The 20,921-nt window shown below is 41.9% G+C and overlaps 1 protein-coding gene across 8 annotated transcripts in view; it reads left to right on the top strand.

The window, feature by feature from the left end:
* LOC123501020 (tripartite motif-containing protein 2-like) overlaps window positions 1-20,672 on the top strand; it is a 26,980-nt gene extending 6,308 nt beyond the window's left edge. For 3 of the 8 annotated variants that reach the window (XM_045249567.1, XM_045249570.1, XM_045249572.1), the window contains 6 exons: window positions 120-226; window positions 6,513-6,787; window positions 7,695-7,862; window positions 9,029-9,208; window positions 9,730-10,837; window positions 11,002-20,672. In XM_045249567.1, coding sequence (XP_045105502.1) covers window positions 120-226; window positions 6,513-6,787; window positions 7,695-7,862; window positions 9,029-9,208; window positions 9,730-10,837; window positions 11,002-11,252 — 2,089 coding nt within the window. In that variant the 3' untranslated portion in view covers window positions 11,253-20,672. Of the gene's footprint in view, window positions 1-119; window positions 227-3,844; window positions 6,788-7,694; window positions 7,863-9,028; window positions 9,209-9,729; window positions 10,838-11,001 lie in introns of all 8 variants that reach the window. The other 5 variants (XM_045249569.1, XM_045249574.1, XM_045249573.1 and 2 more) reach the window with 4 other exon arrangements.
* Window positions 20,673-20,921: the final 249 nt, after the last annotated feature.

Raw genomic sequence — 20,921 nt, 5'->3', positions numbered from 1 at the left:
TGTAAAGGATTATACATATGTACACCCATGGCAGTGTTAACTCATGTGTCTCCTCTCGCCCTGCCCCGCCTTCGCCCCGTCTCCGTCTGTCCCCACCCTGTCTCCGCTCCGCCTGACAGTCGAGGCGTGGGTCGAGAAGAAGTAATGTCGTCCACTCTGGTGGAGACGGTCTCCATTAATTATGAAGACTTCAACGAATCTTTCCTCACCTGCGGCACTTGTCTGTGTAAGTATCCACCCCGCACTGCTGCCACACACACACACACACACACACACACACACACACACACACACACACACACACACACACACACACACACACACACACACACACACACACACACACACACACACACACACACACAGAAAATGCTACATAGATACAGAGATACAGTCAGACCAGCACCTCATTTGGTCTCTTATTTTTTCTGTATCATTAATTTTGTTACTTCTGGCTGGTTCCCCTTTTATATATACATTAAAAAGAATGGAACTGCAGCTTAACACACACACACACACACACACACACACACACACACACACACACACACACACACACACACACACACACACACACATCAGAGTATGAGATTAGCCTGTATTTTAAGTATGTTTAAGTTAGTGTAGTGCTGTGAAGATCATTTTCTTTAAGATATAAGTATGTATAGAGTTAAGGTTCTATATATTATTTTGGCTTGGGAATGTAGTAATAGTAGTAGTAGTAGTGATAGTAGATTGTTAGTTTATTAGTATAGTTGTTTGCATTCTCTCTCTCTCTCTCTCTCTCTCTCTCTCTCTCTCTCTCTCTCTCTCTCTCTCTCTCTCTCTCTCTCTCTCTCTCATCTCTATCCTTAAATCTCTTTCCTTCTTTCCTTCTTAATTTCACTCTTATTCTATTATTTTATCCATTTCTATCTATATATCTTCCTTCTCTATTTTTCTACCTACTTTCACCTTTTTCTGTTAGTCATTCATTTTCATCCTTATCATCTTCAGTATTTTCTCCTTTCCTTCCATATTTCTTAATTTCTGCTACTGCCATCTATTTTTATCTATACATCTTCCTTTCCTTTCTTTCCGTATTGCACTCTGTACTTCTAAGTAGATGCACAGATAAGCTTTGTTTTGGGGGCAGCACCTTCCTTAGTAGAGAGAACTGCAGTAAGGTGTGAGGTGTGCTGTGAGAGGCTGGCTTAGATGGAGAGGTAGAGATGAGTGTGTGGCTGTGTGCTAGTATGGCCTGTATTCAGAAATGCTTTGCTCTCTCACCACAACTATTTTCCAAGGCTACAGAGATGATTAGCTGGGTTTTCGTGAGTGTTTCTCCAGTTAAGAATGCTGAAATCTGGTCACTCTACCTCTAGAACTGTAAATACATCTAAAAAAAACTCATGTAAATTTTGATAAAGCCTTTTGAAATAGTGGAGGTGAAGCAGAAGTGTTTGAGAATTCAAGCCTATGTGTGGCTGTGACCCCCTTGAGTGTAGTGAGGTGAGGGCAGCTGGCAGGGCATGCTATGGTGTTTTGTATAAGAGAAGTGTTTTATTTCATGTTAGAGGGGATAACTGGTCAAAGGTAACCAAAATTATTATACTAAAATGCCCACTTAGTTGTGAAGAGTTAGCCAAAAGAATGGCTCAGATCATATGTAGATGGAAATACAGAAGGAGGTAGGGAGTTCCAGAGTTCCAGAGTTGTAGTAGTGTCAGAGTGAAGAGTTATGTTGCTTTTGGGTTAATAGGAAGTGGTATGGTGTGTGTTGGTTTGGTGGGAAGGTGGTGTGTCTATGTGTTGGTTTTATGGGAGGTGGTTTGTGGTCGTCTGCTGGTCACCCAGCCAGTCTTTCCCCTACGGAAAGAGCTCAGTGCTCGTAGTGACCGATCATCAGGTAGGACTGAGACCACAACATACTCCACACACTGGGAAGTGAGGTCACAACTCCTCGAGTTACATCCCGTATCTATTTACTGCTAGGTGAACAGGGGCCACACATTAAGAGGCTTGCCCATTTGCCTCACCGCTTTCCAGGACTCGAACCCGGCCCTCTCGATTGTGAGTTGAGCGTGCTAACCACTACACTACGTGGTGTGTGTGTGTGTGTTTGAATTTATATTGACTATATATTGAATCATGTAGACAGTCAGTTAAGAGCACAGTAAAGAGATAATTCAATTTGATATTCTCTAACTCTTCAACTTAGTCACAGAACATAGAACATAGTAAAGAGAGAGAGAAAAGCATGACTAACAGTGCTGTAGTTTCCTCACCCACATAAAGAAATAGTGAGATGCCGTTAATTCATGCCTGCACCAATATTAAGGCAGCCAGTGTTACCAGACCCCCGTCATGCTGTACCCCTGAAGCTGCCCTGTGTGTTTGTGTATGTGTATTTACCTAGTTGTATATACCTAGTTGTAGTTTTACAGGGCCTGGGCTTTATGCTCGTGTGGCCCTGTCTCCATATCTACATTTATCCAATCTTACTTTAAAAGTATGCACACTCATTACAGACACTACTTCATTTAAACTGTTCCACGTGTATGTGCATGTAGGGGGTCACAGTGGACTGAAAGTTGGGTGTTAAGTCACTGTCTCGCTAATGTGCCTCAGGAGTGTGTGTGTGTGTGTGTGTGTGTGTGTGTGTGTGTGTGTGTGTGTGTGTGTGTGTTGAGAGGACAGAAAAATGTGACAGGAGCTTAAACTTTCATCTAGTAAGAATATTTTCCATCTAAACACAGTAAAATTTTGAGGTTCTTTAGGGTCATTTTGGGAGAACTCTTCACTCACACCAATTCCTAAGATCTTGTTGATGAAAGCACAGGGGGTTAGGTTCCATTTGTCAGAGAGTGTAAACCTCATAGTAGAAAGTCTTGGGTTGGTTGGGTTTGACAGGGAGTGTTTGTAAAGCTAACATCTTATAATAGGAAGTCTTAGGTTGGTTGGGTTTGACAGGGAGTGTTTATAAAGCTAAGATCATATAACAGAAAGTCTTGGGTTGGTTGGATTGGGTTAGGTATGGTTAGTGTGTGTTTATAAAGCTAAGATCCATTGTAGAAAATCTTGGGTTGGTTGGGTTGGGTTGGGCAGGGTTGGTGTGTGTGTGTTCATAAATCTAAGATCCATTGGTGAAAATCTTGGGTGGGTTGGGTTGGTTGGGTTGGGTTGGGCAGGGTTGGTGTGTGTTCATAAATCTAACATCCATTGGTGAAAATCTTGGGTGGGTTGGGTTGGTTGGGTTGGGTTGGGCAGAGTTGGTGTGTGTGTGTTCATAAATCTAAGATCCATTGGTGAAAGTCTTGGGTGGGTTGGGTTGGTTGGGTTGGGTTGGGTAGGGTTGGTGTGTGTTCATAAAGCTAAGATCCATTGTAGAAGTCTTGGGTGGATTGTGTTGGGATGGGATGGTGTGTGTATCTGTGTTAGCGAGGCTTTAGCGAACGGCCAAACCTCCCTCTTAGAGACTCCACACAGTCAGAGAGGCCGCCAGCACCTCCTGAAGGGGCCGGGATTCTCCATGACCAGCACTCCACTTTGCGTCAAGGTGTGAGTTTGGTCGTGGCTCATGGTAGTTCCTCGGCGGAAGAGGTAGCACTCCCTCCTACCCCTGGCTGGTGCTGTGTGGCTTTCTGACTCTAACTTAAATTTCTGCTGTTTGTTTTTCTGTACACTGTTTGGAATGATAAAACCCTACTCTTTCATTAGGATTTACTGATGCTTGACACTTCTGTTCACTCATATATAAAGTGAGTGATAGGGAAATTTATATAACCTATTCTGTACAGTCATTTACACATCACCTGTAATACATGGGAATTGTCTCTAAGAATTTCCACTCATTTCTTCTCAGGTTTCACTACTGCCAACATGTCCACTGACTCTCAAACACACTATACAATTATGACTTACTTGACTGCTCACAACAATTACTGCAAACACACCCACTTGTCCTCAATGTAGCTTGGAACTATAACAAACCTTGTACGCCCTCCATATCTACACTAGACTAGAACATACACCCATTCATTATAGTGTCAGAAACTCTCCTCCTCCACCACCACCACTGCTATCCAAGGTGACTGACTGGTGGCAAAAAATGGTAGAGAGAGACAATCAATTAATCTTCACATCTTTATTTTTTCCCTTATCTTTTCACTCTTTGCAGAATAAATGAATAAAAAGCCATTAATCTTCCTGAAATTAGCCATGTTTTAGGAGGACAATTCTCTAGCATTAGTATAACTTCAGGAAACTTCATCTGCACAGGGAGACCACTTATTTTTTGCATCTATATAGGTCAGCTTGCATTGTTTACCCAGACATTTGCTTGTACTGTATGGGTAGGAATCTGCTTGTATGCTTGTAGATGGTTGTGTTTGGCTGACATGTAGCTCTGAATAGGTATTTGGGTTGCCAGATAATGGTGTAGCATGTGTGTGTGTGGGGAGATGTAGCTCTGAATGGGTGTTTGGATGACATGTAGCTCTGAATGGGTGTTTGGGTTGCAGGGTAGTGGTGTGGCATGTTTGTGTGTGTGTGTGTGTGTGTGTGTGTGCAGGGAGGTGAAGGAGGTAAGATAAGAGAGTTTGATGCATTGGAAATAGTAAAAAGAGAATTAATTGTATGTTTTGAGTGAATTGGATGAAAAATGAGAGGTTGGTAGTGAATAAATATAATACATAGGTAGTTTGATAAATATAATACATAGGAAGTGAAGTAGTATATTAAGAAGTAGAAGAGCCAAGAATGAGAGAATGATAAAAGGTTAGTAGTGTGTTTAGAGTGAATAGAAGGAGAAAAGAAAAGTTAGTAGTGTTTTGAGAGTTGTTGAAAGGAGAGGACTGACTAGAGTGAATAGAGAGTTTGTTATGAAATAGAAGAGCTAAAAATGGGAAAGTAATAAATGGCTAATGGTGTGTTTAAAAGGAATAGAAGAAAAGAAAAGTTAGTAGTGTTTTGAGACTTAAAAGAGGATTGACTAGATTAAATAAATAAAATAAGTTAGTTTAAGAAGTAGAAGAGCTAAGAATGAGAAATAATAAATGGCTAATGGTGTGTTTAAAAGTGAATAGAAGAAGAATAGAAAGGTTAATAGTGTTTTGAGACTAAATAGAAAGAAAGGATTGACTAGATTGAATAGATAAAATAAGTTAGTTTGTTAAGAAGTAGAAGGGCTAAGAATGAGAAAGTAATAAATGGCTAATGGTGTATTTAAAGTGAAGAGAAGAAAGGTTAATAGTGTTTTGAGAGTTAATAGAAGGAAAGCATTGAAAGTGGGAAGGTTAGAGTTTGTTAAGAAGAAATAGAAGAATTAAGAATGAGAGAATACTGAAGGAAAGGTTGTGATGTGTTGAGAGTGGATAGAATGAATGCATAGGAAGGCTGGGAAGCAGAGTGGGTAAAGAAAGAATAGAAAAGGTAAAAGATGAAGAGAATGTAAATGTTTAGGTAAATGATTTAAATATTGAGAAAAAATAGAATCGATAGGAGAAAATAATATTGATAAAGACACTCCTGGAGAAAATCATGATGTAGGATAAATAAATGTAAGTTATGAGGATTAAATTTTAAAACCTTCCCCAAAAAGTAGGTAAATTCATCTCGATAAATCAAAGCTATGAACGTCACCTAATAAAAACACCAAGGACAACAAAATAATGAGGATTAACCATTCACACACCAAGAACAACATTTTTAATCCAAACATACACACACACACACACACACACACACACACACACACACACACACACACACACACACACACACACACACACACACACACACACACACACACACACGGAATAGATATAGAAAGAAAATAGTAAAATGATAATAATGAGAGTTGTGTCATCCAAACATCTCAAATCTTTAAGCATAAATGAAAACACAAAATAATGATAATGGTTAGACAAAATAATAATAACAGTTAGGTATTTCAAACAACTTAAATCTAGAAACATAAATAAAGCATACTCAAATTTTTCAAACAACTCAAAGCTACAAACACAACCAATAAAAACAAAAAGACAAAATAGGTCACAATGAGAGGTAGTCACTTCAAAACACACAAGAGGAAGTTCACCAATTCACACAAAGTCACAAAGATAACACACACAAACACACAGAAAATTATAATAATAATAATAACAATAATAATAATGACAGATAGCCATTTCAAAACATGTCTGAGAGAAATTTTAGTCATGTCAACAAGTGGAAGCTACACACACACACACACACACACACACACACACACACACACACACACACACACACACACACACACACACACACACACACACACACACACACACACAGAAACAAAAGTGAAGGTTAGCCATCATCCTTAGTAAGCAAAACAAGCCAAAGGTGCAAACAACAGCCAGTAAGAGCACAGAGAACAAGCGTTAAGGTCCCATAGAGTGAGGTTTAGCAGGTTCGCGTACCAGGACAGCAGCAGCAGTGTGGCGGCTGTCCCCACGCTGCTGGCAACACTGCAACACTTGTCACTGTAGTTCTGACATGGGCAGGCTCCTTCGATGGGGGAGAGCACACCCCAAAGCTGCTACACTGCTCCCATACCGTGTGCCTCCACTGCCTCTCCCGCATCGTGGCCTCCCATGCACGCGAGGACGGGACCTTCCGCTGCCCCATATGCCGGGAATCCATCCGTATCCCATCGGGGGGAGTGGCAGCCCTCCCCCCGTCCTTCCTGGTGAATCAGCTACTGGATCTTATGTCACGCCAGCGCCGGGAGGTCATTCCTAAGTGCTCCACACATGCCAACCAGGTGAGTACTGTTGCTGCTGCTGCTGCTGCTGTTGTTATTGTTGTCCTTGTTGTCATTTCCAGTGGTCCATGCATGCCAGCTAGGTTATCACTACTTGTTTTCTCTCTCTACTTTTCTATGTAATAAGAGGACTGGCCAAGGGCAACAAAAATATATAAAAAAAAGGCCCACTCAGTTGCCAGTCTCCTTAAAGAGCTGATATAATTAGCCAAAGGATAGGGACAAATGTCTTGAAACCTCCCTCTTACTGTTACTGTTGTTATTCTTGTCCTTGTTGTTGTCATACCCCCAGCTGTCCATGCATGCCAGCCAGGTGATTACTGCTGCTGTTATTCCTGTCCTTATTGTTGTCATATCTCCAGCAGTCATTTTTGTGTACTGTCCTCATTGTCATTGTTGTTATTGTCACTCCCAGTACTTCACACATTCTGTCATTGTGTTTACTGTCATCATCATCATTGCCATTGTCACCTAGTAATCCGTGCATGCTAGCCAGGTGACTATTATTGTTTTTGATGTCTTTGTTGCCTTCATTGTCATCATCATTTAATTTCTTGTTTACTTACAAGTTTTCATTTCCTCCATCTTGATTCTTTCCTTCTCCACATCCTGCTCACTCACATTATCTGGTCACTCACTACTATACCTGTACATATCCCAGCTTGCCACCCATATTGATTCTGCTTACTGTTTGGTGATTTTATACAGCTTCAGAAACTTATGTAGGGGATTAGAATAGTGAAAACTCTGACCATTAATCTTCCAACCTCCATAGACCCTTCCTAATGTAAATAAAATCATCTAATCGTACACAAAACTCAAGGTAAAAAAGTGCTGAAGAAGTTAAACCCTTATAACCCTTCCTAACCACAACACCAGCCACTCTAACACCTCACTCTCTCACCAGGAGCTGCTGTTCTGCGAGTCGTGTGACCTGGTGTTCTGTACCCAGTGTAGCAACGGGTCACATCAGGGCAGCCCCGCCAGCTACCAACACACAGTCATCCCGCTTTCCATAGCCATCAAGCGTATGTCTGAGATACTCTGCTACAAGGCTAATGAATGCTACTCCAAGGTACGGGGCTATTGGGGCTTTGGGGGGCTGGTGGGGAACTGTGCTGGGCTGAATGATGTGGCAGTGTGTTAGTAAGGCTGTAAGGGGGGGCTGAATGGGGTGTGTGGTGTGTTATTGGGGCTGTGTGCTGGGCTGAATGGGGTGGTGGTGTGTTATTGGGGCTGTGTGCTGGGCTAAATGGGATGGCAGTGTGTTATTGGGGCTGTGAGGGGCTGTGTGCTGGGCTGAATGGGGTGGCAGTGTGTTATTGGGGCTGTGAGGGGCTGTGTGCTGGGCTGAATGGGGTGGCAGTGTGTTATCAGAGCTGTGGGGGGCTGTGTGCTGGGCTGAATGGGGTGGCAGTGTGTTATTAGGGCTGTGAGGGCTGTGTGCTGGGCTGAATGGGGTGGCAGTGTGTTATTGGGGCTGTGAGGGGCTGTGTGCTGGGCTGAATGGGGTGGCAGTGTGTTATTGGGGCTGTGAGGGGCTGTGTGCTGGGCTGAATGGGGTGGCAGTGTGTTATTGGGGCTGTGAGGGGCTGTGTGCTGAGCTGAATGGGGTGGTGATGTGTTTGTAAGGCTGCTTTGGGCTGGTTTGTCATGAAAGAGACAGGTTTTCATTCTTAATAGGGGCATTTTTATAAACAACACAGGGAAGTATTTTTTCTAAGCCAAGCAGGCACAGACAACTTTATAAACAACACACTCACCTCTACAAACAACTGACACGCTTCTGATAACCAACACATATAGACAGAAAGACACATTAAACAGCAAGGGAAGGCACCTCTTGAAGCAACACAGACACACAGACACACACGTCATAAACACACTCAGTTCTATAAACAACACACACATTTATGATAGAAAGACACCTTAGACACCTTAACAGCAACACAGGAAGGCATCTCTATAAACAATATAGACACACAAACAGACACACACCATAAACAACACACACACACACACACACACACACCTCTGATAAGCAACACAGATAGATAGAAAGACACCTTAAACATTAACACAGGAAGGCACCTCTGTAAACAACACAGACACACAGACACACCATAAACAACACACATGCTTCCAATAAGGAACACATATAGACAGAAAGACTTAAACAACAACACAGACACACAGACAAACACCTTAACCACTAAACAATCCATCTGGTCCGCCACACAGCTGAACGAGGCAAGTGATGCGGTCCGCACTGAGATGCACCAGCTGGACCACGCTGCTGACGCCACCTTTGAGGAGGTGAACCGCGCCTTCCAGGCCATTGTGGACGTGATAGAGCAGCGGCGCGAGGCAGTGGTGGCAAACGTCAAGAAGATGCGCGACGAGAAGAAGAAAGTGCTCCAGGTATGTGTGTGGTGGTGGTGGTGGAGGGATGAGGGTATGAAGGGTGAAGGGTCTGTCCACACCAGTAAACATTTTTACTGTTTCCTGAATAACGTTTCCTGAAGTTTAAAAAGGAAGTTTGCAAACAGGAAGAGGGATGAAATGTAGGATAGTAAGTAAGCATCACTTTACACGCCCGGTAGCTCAGTGGTTAGAGCGCTGGCTTCACAAGCCAGAGGACTGGGGTTCGATTCCCCGGCCGGGTGGAGATATTTGGGTGTGTCTCCTTTCACGTGTAGCCCCTGTTCACCTAGCAGTGAGTAGGTACGGGATGTAAATCGAGGAGTTGTGACCTTGTTGTCCCGGTGTGTGGTGTGTGCCTGGTCTCAGGCCTATTCAAAGATCAGAAACAATGAGCTCTGAGCTCGTTCCGTAGGGTAACGTCTGGCTGTCTCGTCAGAGACTGCAGCAGATCAAACAAACAGTGAAACACACAGTTGGTATTCACTGGTGTTGACAAAGGGTATGTTGTGTTTGTGCAGGACCAGCTGGACATCATTGAGGGTGAGCGGCGCAAGGTGCAGCAGGAGTGTGAGGGGCTGCAGTACCAGGTGGAGGTGCGCAACATCACCAAGAAGATTGCTCACCTCAACACCAAGATTGACTCTCTGGCCACGCTGGTGGAGCCACGGGAAAATGCCTTCCTGAAGTTTGAGAATGGGCGGGGCGAGGCTTTCGACCAGGTGCGGGCCACCATCGAGGACTACGGCCGCGTGGCCACCAGCCGCACCTTCCCCAGCCTGTGCTTCATGAAGGCCAAGAAGGCCATGACTCACCTCCGCAGCGAGGTGCTGGTCACCGCTGTGGACTATGAGGGCCAGACACAGCAGGTGGGCGGCGACCCCATGGAGGCCACCGTCACCTCCGAGGCCGGCGACAACGTGGAGTGCCAGGTGGAGGACAACCAAGATGGTACGTACTCTGTGTTCTTCACGCCGGAGCAGGGCGGCAACCACAGCGTGGCAGTGCGGCTGTTTGGCCGGCCGGTGAAAGAGAGCCCCCTCACTGTGGAGGTGCTGGACGAACACAACCCGGAGACGGTGTACGGGTCGCGGGGCTCCGGCCGGGACCAGTTCCTGCAGCCTGTCGGCATATGTCTGGACGAGGAGGGCTACCTGTATGTGGCGGACACCGGCAACTCCCGCATCAAGGTGCTCAGCCCACAACTGCGGGAGGTGCAGCACATCGTGGGGGATGCGCTGGAGGGCCGCAGCGTCACTGGCATCACGCGCACCCCGGCCGGCTCACTCGTCTTTGTCAACTGGAGGAAACGGACAGTAACAGAGGTGACGTCTTCCGGTCAGCTGCTCTCACAGTTCACCCACGACCGCCTGCAGGAGCCCACCGCCCTGGCCGTCAATGGCCTGGGGGAGATTCTGGTGGCTGACAATGCTGCAAACTCCATCTTTGTCTTCCTGGCCGGGGGGAAGCTGGTGCGGCACTGGGGCACCAAGGGCACCAAGCCAGGCCAGCTGGGCTCTGTGGCGGCCTTGTGCTGCGGCCCAGACAATGAGGTGGTGGTGGCTGACTCTAGGATACAAGTGTTTTCACCCGAAGGACAATATGTGCGCACCATCTTTGAAACCAAAGGTAAGACACACACACACACACACACACACAGAGTAACAAAACTGAACATATATGAATCATAACTGAAATTGAAAGAGAAGTTAATTCTCCTTGCTTCTGAGTCAAAGTTAAAACCAAAAGACAAACTCACTGTCTCACTCCCTTCCCTCCCTCTCTGTGTCTAGCAGGCAAGGGACCGAAGGGGACGTACGGCGGGCTGTTCCTGGACCCGCGTGGGCTGCTGCTGGCCACCCGGCAGGAGCGCAGCCACTCGTGCATACAGGTATTTGACTACACGCTGGGCACGCTCATATTCACCATAGACTCGCGGGAGGCCAAGCTGAAGCGTCCCTCGGGACTCGCCGCCACGCCGGATGGATACGTCATCATTGTGGACCTCGGCAATGACTGCGTCAAGAAGTTCAGGTACATGTAGGCAGCCGAGGACATCACCAGTGTCCCTGCAGCCCACCTTGCCACACAGGTCACACCCTTGCTCACATCTGCTTCCCCTGCATCCCCTGCCTCTCAGTGCCCCTGTGCTGGCATGGCAGCACTGGCAGGTTGAGGCGGCACCCTGGGAGGCGACCCATTGGTAGTCACCAGCTTGTATTCCTAAACGCTGCAGCGTCTTGCCTGGACTTGTTTTGACAGGTTCCAGTGTGTCATCAGGGCTTGGAGATGTGGCTGTGGTCGCAGTGAGGGTTTAACAGGCACTCACTATTACCACCTGGAAGGTAACACTCAAATCAGACAAATGCTACCTTTTAAAACAGTCCTGGTGAGATGGCTGAGCGTTTAGCAGTACAAGCCATTAACACGCCCACTTCCATTCCTCACTCCAGCACTTTAGAATGTAAAGAAGCGTATGATAGACAGACAAGCGTAACAATCTCATGAGGCTTCCCAGGGTGTCCAGCTGTGCCCAGAGGTGAAGGAAGGGAAAGTCTCATCCTCACCATGGGTTCCGTCATGTCATCTAGGGGTCCGGCAGGGTGACTTAGCAGAGGTCATAAGGGTCTAGGGTCACCACAAGCACTGGCATTCCCTGTGTGTTCCCTGTGGCTCCCCCCGTGTTAAGGGTTCTCACTGATACATGGTTCTCTTACTCTACTCATTACCAAGGCACACCACACTTCCCTCTCCCTGTAACTTGGAAGACATGAGTTAATTGGTATGTGATTTGTCTCTTCTACTCATTACCAAGACACACCACACTTCACTCTCCTTGTTTTGTTACTCAGAAGATTGACTCTTTCTGTTTACCCTTAGGAAAGAAATACCTTACAAAAGACTAAATCAACCTATTCTCTTTTCTTTGCTAGTCTTATAAACTTGATCTATCTTTTCTTTGTCAGTCCTTACAAGACAGAATCAACCTATTGTCTTTTTCCACACTAGTTACAGAAAACTTACCTGTACTGTTTTTCATTGTCAATCCTTACAAAAGACAAAATTAACCAGTTCTTTTTTATACTAGTTTTGAAAAATTCATCTTTACTCTTATCTATGTCAAAATTAACTTTATTTTTAACACCATAGTTGCAGAAAATTTTCCTACCATAATCTTTTCTTATCCTTTTCTTCCCTTTATCTTTTCTTCCTAGTGCCATGAATGATGAGAGAGGAGTGTGTATCAGTGGTGGGGTCACTGTAGGGGCAGCCACACCACAGCATAAAGACTTGTTCCTAAGGATAAGCTTGGTTTGGCCTCATTGGGTCACTCGCTGTTCCATTAGTACCTCTATTTGCATCTCATTCTTAGGTTGTTCGTGCTGTTCCTTCCCACAGACTGCACTCAGAGATGTTCGCCAACTCACTGGAAGCGTTTTGTGTTGCTGAAGTGATTGCTGTTGTGTTTCTCTCTTTGTAGTGCTAGAATTTCAGAGCTGTACTTGAGATTTTAGCTGCATTACCTCACTGTTTCTGGAGGTGAGGAAGTACTTCTGATGAAATAGCCCTTGGTTACTTAACAGAGATATTTTGAATGTGTATAAGTTTCCATTACTTTTAAGCTCAATGTTGTCACTGCCTTCTCGAGTATTCTGCTGCGTTATGGACAACAGTACTTAATGTCAACACCGGACACTAAATCTTACGTATAATTCTAAGCTCAGAATACATCCACTGCCTTTTTCTGTTCGGATATTTTAAAGGACAGCACTTAAACAGGAACACTACCACCACACACCTCCATGAACTGACTCCAACTCCCATCCACCTGCTAAACACGCCTACCTGTGAATCCTGAGGCATGCCAGACAACAATTCAACTCATAATACTGTAAGAAGCAGGCATAATAATAGACTTTCCACATCACAGACCACACTCACACCAGTCTCCCAGGAATGATCAAGACTCCAGCCAATACATTAATGAAAGAACTAAGCATTATATTAACCTTACATTACACAGACCCCCAACAATTTCTACAGTTTTCTTGCAATGATCAACACTACAGCCACCCATTCACTCATCATTAAGTAAAAAAAACAGGTATATTAACCTCATACTACATAAACCTTCACAATATTAAGTTTTCCTAGCCAGCACAGCCACTCAGTCACTCACCTATGCATTATATTAACCTCACATTACAAACCCCAACTATTTATTCACTTTCCCAGCAGTGCTCAAGTTAACCCAACATTACTGAACCCTGCACAGTCTCCCAGTTTAATCGCTCAAGGCCTTTGGTTCCCCTATATGAGTCAGTGAAGGAGAGACACAGAGAGAAAGAAAGACATGTGGTGATCATCTCTATTGCAGTGTGTGGATGCGACATCATAACCAACGTACATAAGAATCATTAGATGAGACTTGCTGATGTAGATTACTGCTCAAGTTGTTGCAGACCAGATAATACTAGCAGGTTATTGGAGAAGGAGGGAGGGAGGGAGAGATGTACAGGGGAAGGAGCAAGTGGAGGGGGTTAGGGAAGTGACAAAATGAGGTGTAAGGTGGAAAGGAAAGAACAGATTGTAGAGAGTAAAAAATGGAAATACTAGCAGGTTTTTTTGAGGAGGGAGGGAAGAAAAGGAGAGAAAGATATACAGGAGAAGGAGTAAGTGGAGGGGTTAAGGCAATGTCAGAATGAGGTGTAAGGTAGAAATGAGAGAATAGATCATAAAAAGTGGAAAAAATGGAAGGTAAATAAGATGAAAGATGCAGATAAAGAAGGGAGGAAGCATAATGTAGAAGAAATAAGACAAAGCAGAGAGAACGAAGAAGGACAGGGAAGGAGAATGGAAAAGAAAATACAAAAAAATGAAGGGAAAGAACAAGGAGAGAGAAGAAAAAAGAAAATGGAAAATGATGATAAAATTCCAGTAGAGACTAAAGCAATGAAAAAAGGACCATATTTGTTTGTGTTTGTGTGTGTGCATTTTTATCTATAAGGAGACGACCAGTGTTCATATACATAGACTGGTATAATCATGTCAACTTAACCGTATGGAGGTCGCAGCTTTACATGTGTGTACTTAATGTCAGAAGAGTAATTGGAGAGGTTTGGAATTACTGGGAAAGAGAGAAGGACATTACTGGAGCACTTATATAATCAAAAAGCACTGAGGTTGTGGTGTGTGCGTGTGTGCGTGTGTAAGGTTACGTTCTTTGATCTCCAGTCTTTCGTTTTCCAGTAAGGCAGTTGTGGGTGATTGGGTGAGTAGACATGTTGGTGCAGTGTTGTAATAATTCGGGCAAGGGGTTTTGCGGGGTGTTGTGATTGGGAAAGCCTCAAGTTTTGCAGGGTTTTCATTTTTGGGGAGAAATTGAGAAGTTTTCCTGCTTTTGGGTGATTGGAAAATTGAAGTTGCTTTATTGTTTTGATTGGTTAAGGCTGGAAAATTTTGACATGATTGGGAAGTGTTGCAGGGGTGTCATGGTTGGGAAATTGAGAGGTTTTGATGTTTTGGGTGATTTGAAAGTTGAGAAGTTGCTTTATTTCCAACAATTGGTTAAGCTTGGGAAGTTTGGACATGATTAGGATGTTTGTAAGTGTTGCAGGGGTGTCATGATTGGGAAAGTGATAAGTTTTGAGGCTTTGGGTGAATGGAAAGTTGAGAAGTTGCTTTATTTTCATGATTGGCTAAGGTTGGGAAGTTTGAGCATGATTAGGATGTTGGGAAGTGTTGCAGGGGTGTTGTGGTCGGGAACATGATAAGTTTTGATGCTTTACATAATTTCAAAGTTGAAAAGTTGCTTATTTTTCACAATTGGTTAAGTTTGGGAAGTTTTGACATGATTAGGAAGTGTTGAAAGAGTTGTCATGACATGGGAAGTTGAGAAGTTTTGTCTTGCTTTCACACCTAACTCCTCTCCCTGGGCTGTCATGTGTTGAGGAAGAATAAAGAAGTGAAATGGGGAATGTACCCACTTTGATGTAATTGTGGAAGTTTTACAGTGTGTTCATGATGTGGTAGATTGAGTTGTTTTGCTGCTTTGTTTCCACGACTGATTAACCTTCTCGGGATGTCGTGTCTGTTGGGAAAACGTAAATGAGACGAGTGAAAGAGTCTTCAGTTCCCGTGATGTTGATTGATCTCATGGTTTGTACTTTGGCTGAGGCTTTACGACGCATTATATTCTCACATAAGTGTAAAAAAAAGATATATAAAAAGGTGCAAGTTTGTTGGAAGTTCACTACATATTGGTGTTTTTATATCACCACATTATTGCTTTCCATAACCACACATTCCTTTTCAGTACTTTTGTAGACTCGGCAAAGTATGATTCCACGATGCTTGTAAAACACTACGCTCAATCAGACAGTCAGACAGTCACTGCAGGACCTCAGACAACACATTCCATTTTATCATGAACATATAAGTGTGTATGAGCTAGGAAGACACACATGGACACCCACAAACACACACAGACCCGAGCATGGCCAACTCATCTCATACAATCTCAGGTCAGAAAAGTGTCCATACTGAAACTTGCTCATGGCCACACAGAGCAGGGCATCCTAGGGCATTGTGGTAGCAGGAGGAGTAAAACAGAGGTGAGGGAAGCAAGCAAGGAGAGCAAGGAGGAGACATGATTGAGAGGCGATAGTGTAAGGGTTGAGATTTACAGAAAAGATGTAGAAGGAATAAAACAGAGGTGAGGAAATCAAGCAGAGAGATTGAGAAGCAGATATAATGGAGAGGGTGGGTAAAGTGATGGAAAGATGCTGTTTTGATTTGATAAAGAGAGAGAGAGAGATAGAGGAAATTTGGTCTATAGTTTAAAGCTTCATATATATAAGAAGGTAAGGATGTAGGAGGAGTAAGAAGAGGCAAATGAAGCAAGCAGTGAGAAGGAGACATGATAGAGAGGGTAGAGTTTAAAGGCTTCAAATGTATAAAGAAAAAGTTTGTAGGAGAGTAAGAAAGAGATACAATAGAGAGGATAACAATAAAGAAGGCTTGAAATGTATAGGCAGGGAAAGAGTAGGAAGTGAAGGATGTGTAATGATGACAAGAAGTGACGTATGTGAAAAATGAACAGTGAGGATGGATTAAAGAGAGATCAATGAAGGTTTATTCTGTACTTAATAAATTAGATTGGTATAATATTGAGCTCAGGATACAGAGAGAGAGAGAGAGTTACAATTATACAAGAGACATCAGGATACATTACATAGAGATATGTATTTTTGCATTGATGTACTTATTAAAACTCGTTGGCTTGGTATAAATAGGGGTGATGTATATTTAGAGTGTACTGAAATTGATCGGGTTGGATTGGCACTTTTGGTTCAGGATAGCTGGGGGATATTTAGAGTGTTAACATATGTATTTCAGTTTATTGGGTTAGCTTGGTATTACTTTGGGTTCCGAATAGCCGGGTATGTTTAGAAAGTTAGTGTATGTGTGTATGTCAATTTGGTGGGTTGGGTTGGCATCACACTGGGTACAGGATAGATTGCAACAATGAAATGGGTGTTACATACTTGTCAATCATAATTATTGCACTTACACTACACATGTCTTGATATTAGGATTAAAAAAACAGTTACCTGAAAAAAAGTACATAAGTTTAACCAAAGAGTAAGGAGAAATTCATGATTAAGGAGAAATTCATGATAAGTTTTTTTTCTATGTGAAGGGTGACATGAGACTTAATGAAGCAGTGATGTGGGTGGATGTACTTATGACACAGACTCTACCAGGTGAAGGTTTGAGTGTGTGAAGCTTGAGTCAAAGGGAATGGGGAGTTGGAGAGCAGTTCAGGGTTATGTGGAGCCATTTTTAAGTACGCATTACACTCCAAATGTACTTACCTTAGCTAATTACTGAGTGAATTGTTGAGTTTGAGAATTGCAAGAGTTGAAATGGACAAGAATCAGATTAAGAAAGGATTAAAAAGAACAATCTACAAGAACCATATTAAAGAATTATTAAAAAGAGAACAATTTACAAGAACCAGATTAAGAAAGGATTAAAAAGAGAACAGTTTGAAATTACGTAGAGCCAGTTTTGAATGATGTATTGTGAATTCAGTGTACTTATGGCAAATCAACAAGTGTATTTTTTGTTATTATCATTACTGCAAGAGTTGAACAAGAAACAGATTGCACGATTAATCCCTTCACTTCAGTACTGGGATGCATTTTTTACCATGAGTTTTGGATATGATTGGATGATACTGTTTAGATTAGGAAATGTCTATGGAGGTCAGAAGATTAATGGCCAGTCTTCACTATTTTAATCCCAACATAAGTATCTGAAGCTGTATAAAATCACCAAATAGTAAGCAGAATGAATATAGCAATGCATCACACTACTGAAGGAGTTAAAAAAGAGAATGATTCAAATGTATCTCAAGCCAGTTTTGAGCCGCACATCATGAACTTGACGACAAATGAACAGGTGGATTCTTTTGAGTGACAGCATTGCAAGACTTAAGATGGGAAAAAGACAGACTGCTGAATAAAAGAAACGAACAATTTTAAAGTTACTTAGGGCCATTATGAACTCAGTGAACAGATGGATAGTTTTGAGTTTTAACATTGTAAGAGTTGAGATGAGAGAGACACATTGCAGGATTATAAAACAAGACCATTGAGAGTCAGAGGTAGTTTCAGACCTGTACACTTGCTTTCAATGTCCTTGTGATAGAATTAACATGTGGATTTTTGGATCAGCATGAGTTAGGAAGAAAAAATACAAGTTATGTGAGAAATTTAAAGACTTATAGATGCAAAATGAAACTTAAATGTATGTATGATAAAATTAACCTACAAAGTTTTTAATCAGCATCACATGAGTTAAAAGAGAGAAAAATGCAGGAAATTAAAAAAAACATAGATACAAATTGAAATTCATAATAGTGCCGCCATTGTACTTATGACAAATCCAGTTGTGTATATCTATAACTTAATATCACATCAGTAAAAAAACAAAACAAAAGATAGATGAAATATAAGGACAACTCAATATTTACACATACCTTATCTCAAAGTGTATGAATTCAGTGACACCAAAAAATGAAGGTGACGTAGCTAACCTAACCTAATTGGCTTTGGCCGTTTATCTCAGGAGTCTTGGTGTACCTTAGGGAGCGGGTAGGCACGGGGAGGGTTGGTAGAGCGGTGTGGTAGTAGTGGTGTTAGTGGTAGTAATAGTAATAGTAGTAAGGGTCTTGTTAATTTAAGCATGGGTAAAAAGAAAAGAAAAAGTCACATGAAAGTTTACAGTTTTAAGGGAGCGCATAGTAGTAGTAATAGCAGCAGTAACGTTTGTAGTGGTAATAGTATCACTAGTAACATTTCCCATAGTAGTAGTAGCTGTTGTTTTAGTACCCAGTAACAGTAGGCATAGTTGGCGGAAAAAACACCCTTAGGAATGAAAAAGATTAAAAAAACGTTACTGTACGTACATAATAACATAAACAAACCCTATTCCTGTAGACCACATAGCCGACTCCTCAGCAGACATACCGATGAGTGCAAAGTTCGTATTAGCTAGTTAGCCCTGTAGAGTCGTGGCCACAGTACCTGTAGTAGGGGGCGTAGAGGAGGCATTGCAGGAGACTTAACCTACATTACAATACATAAAAAAGGCATTCTTGTTATTTAGAGACATGTGTTTTGTTGCTGCTGCTGCTGGTGTTGTATTTAGAGGGTGAGTAGTGTGTGTGTGTGTGTGTGTGTTTGGTGAAGGGAAGTGTGTACGTGTGTGTGTTTAATTTGTGTTGGTTATACACACACATAAGACTTACTTCATTATACCTATTGGTCCCTTAACCCCTTTGGTACTTGGACTCAATTCTGCCGTGAGTTTTGGGTATGATTTGACAATTTTATTTACATTAGGAAGAGTCTGTGGAAGTTAAAAGAATAACGGCCAGAGTCTTCACTATTTTAACCCCGTATAATTTACTGAAGCTGTGTAAAATTGCCAAATAGTAAGCAGAATGAATATGGCAATGCATTATGGTACTGAAGTGGTTAAGGTTTACATATACACACACAACATAATAAGCTTGACCGAACCACATAGAAATAGATGAAAATAGGTAAAATATGAACATACATACACGTACATCCCTTGCTAAACATGCACACACTGGGAAAAAAAGAAAAAGAAATGAACCCAAACCAGCGGCATTAGTAGGATAAGGACAAAAAAAGAACATCAGACAAGTTATCGAAAGGTTATTTATTGAGTTACCCAGCAGTGCATAGTGGAGAGACACTTCCACACTGACACTGGCAATGATGTTCCTGAATGTGTGTGTGAGAGAGAGAGATGTTGTGAAGTGTGTGACGTGATTAAGGCATGGAGTGTAGCAAAGTAGTGATGGGAAGAGTTTTTATTTGAGTTTCGTTAAGTTGTTGGGAATGCGAATTAATAGACGGAGTATATTATCGACTCTTGCATCTTTTTACTTGTTTCATTAAAAGACACCATTGAAAGTTAGACTGCAAGAGAGTGAAGAGTTGAAAAGGCGTAAGATGAAGAAATGCGAGAAAAATTGTGGTTTGAAGAGAAGTGAATAGATAGACAAAGTATAGACTCTTACACTATACTGTATATTCAAAAAGGAATTGAAAAGATGTAAGATTAAGAAAGACTAAGAAAAGATTGCATAAGTTTTAAGAGAGCAGACAGATCAACAAAACACATTACTGATTCCTGCATCTTGTTCACATAAAAATCATCAGAATAACACCAATAAGAGAGCTAAGAGTTAAAGAGACATAAAACAAAAATAAAATGCAAGGAAAGGTTATGTGTGTTTCCAAGAGATAGGTAAAGTGTAGTCTGACTCTTGTTAATGTATATAGATAATTAAAAAAAGACAAATAAGAGCTAAGAGTTAAAAAGACAAAGCTAAAAAAAAAAAAAAAAAGATTGTGAGTTTGCAAGACAATGAATAAGAATAATGAAAAAAAAAAAAAGAACAGTAAGAGAGCTAAAAGTTAAGACACAAAACAAATTGAAATGCAAGAAAGAACGGAAGAAAATATTACATGTGAATTTTGCAGGAGAGCGAACAGATACACAAACCATATTAATTACTGATTCTTATGCCTTGATAACACACAAAAGCTTAAAAAAACACCAAACATTACAAAAGCATAAAAGAAAATCAAAAGCAAGAAAATATTACATGTGAGTTTGCAAGAGAGTGAATAGATACATGAACCTCATTACTGATTCTATGCCTTGATAACACACAAAAAGCTTAGAAAAACACCAATAAGAGAGCAAAACATTAGAAAAACGGAAAAGAAAAGAAAACGCAAGAAAATATTATGTGTGTTTGCAAGATAGTCAAAAAATACACAAATTATATTACTGATTCTTATGCCTTGATATACTAAAAAAACATGAAAAACACCAATAAGAGAGCAAAACATTAGAAAAACGTAAAAGAAAATCAAAAGCAAGAAAATATTACATCTGGGTTTGCAAGAGAGCGAAAAGGTACACAACCACATTACTGATTCTATGCCTTGATGCACAAAAAGCTTAAAAATACACCAATAAGAGCGAATTATTAGATTAAAACAAAATAAAACGCAAGAAAATATTACACGATTTTCTAAGATCGAGCAGATACACACTACATTATTCCTGCGCCTTGTTGCTGTACATACACCAGGGAAGC

This window comes from Portunus trituberculatus, chromosome 8 (assembly GCF_017591435.1).
Source record: "Portunus trituberculatus isolate SZX2019 chromosome 8, ASM1759143v1, whole genome shotgun sequence".
NCBI lineage: Eukaryota > Metazoa > Arthropoda > Malacostraca > Decapoda > Portunidae > Portunus > Portunus trituberculatus.
The sequence above is the reverse complement of the archived record's forward strand: the minus strand, read 5'-3'. Positions and strand labels throughout refer to the sequence as shown.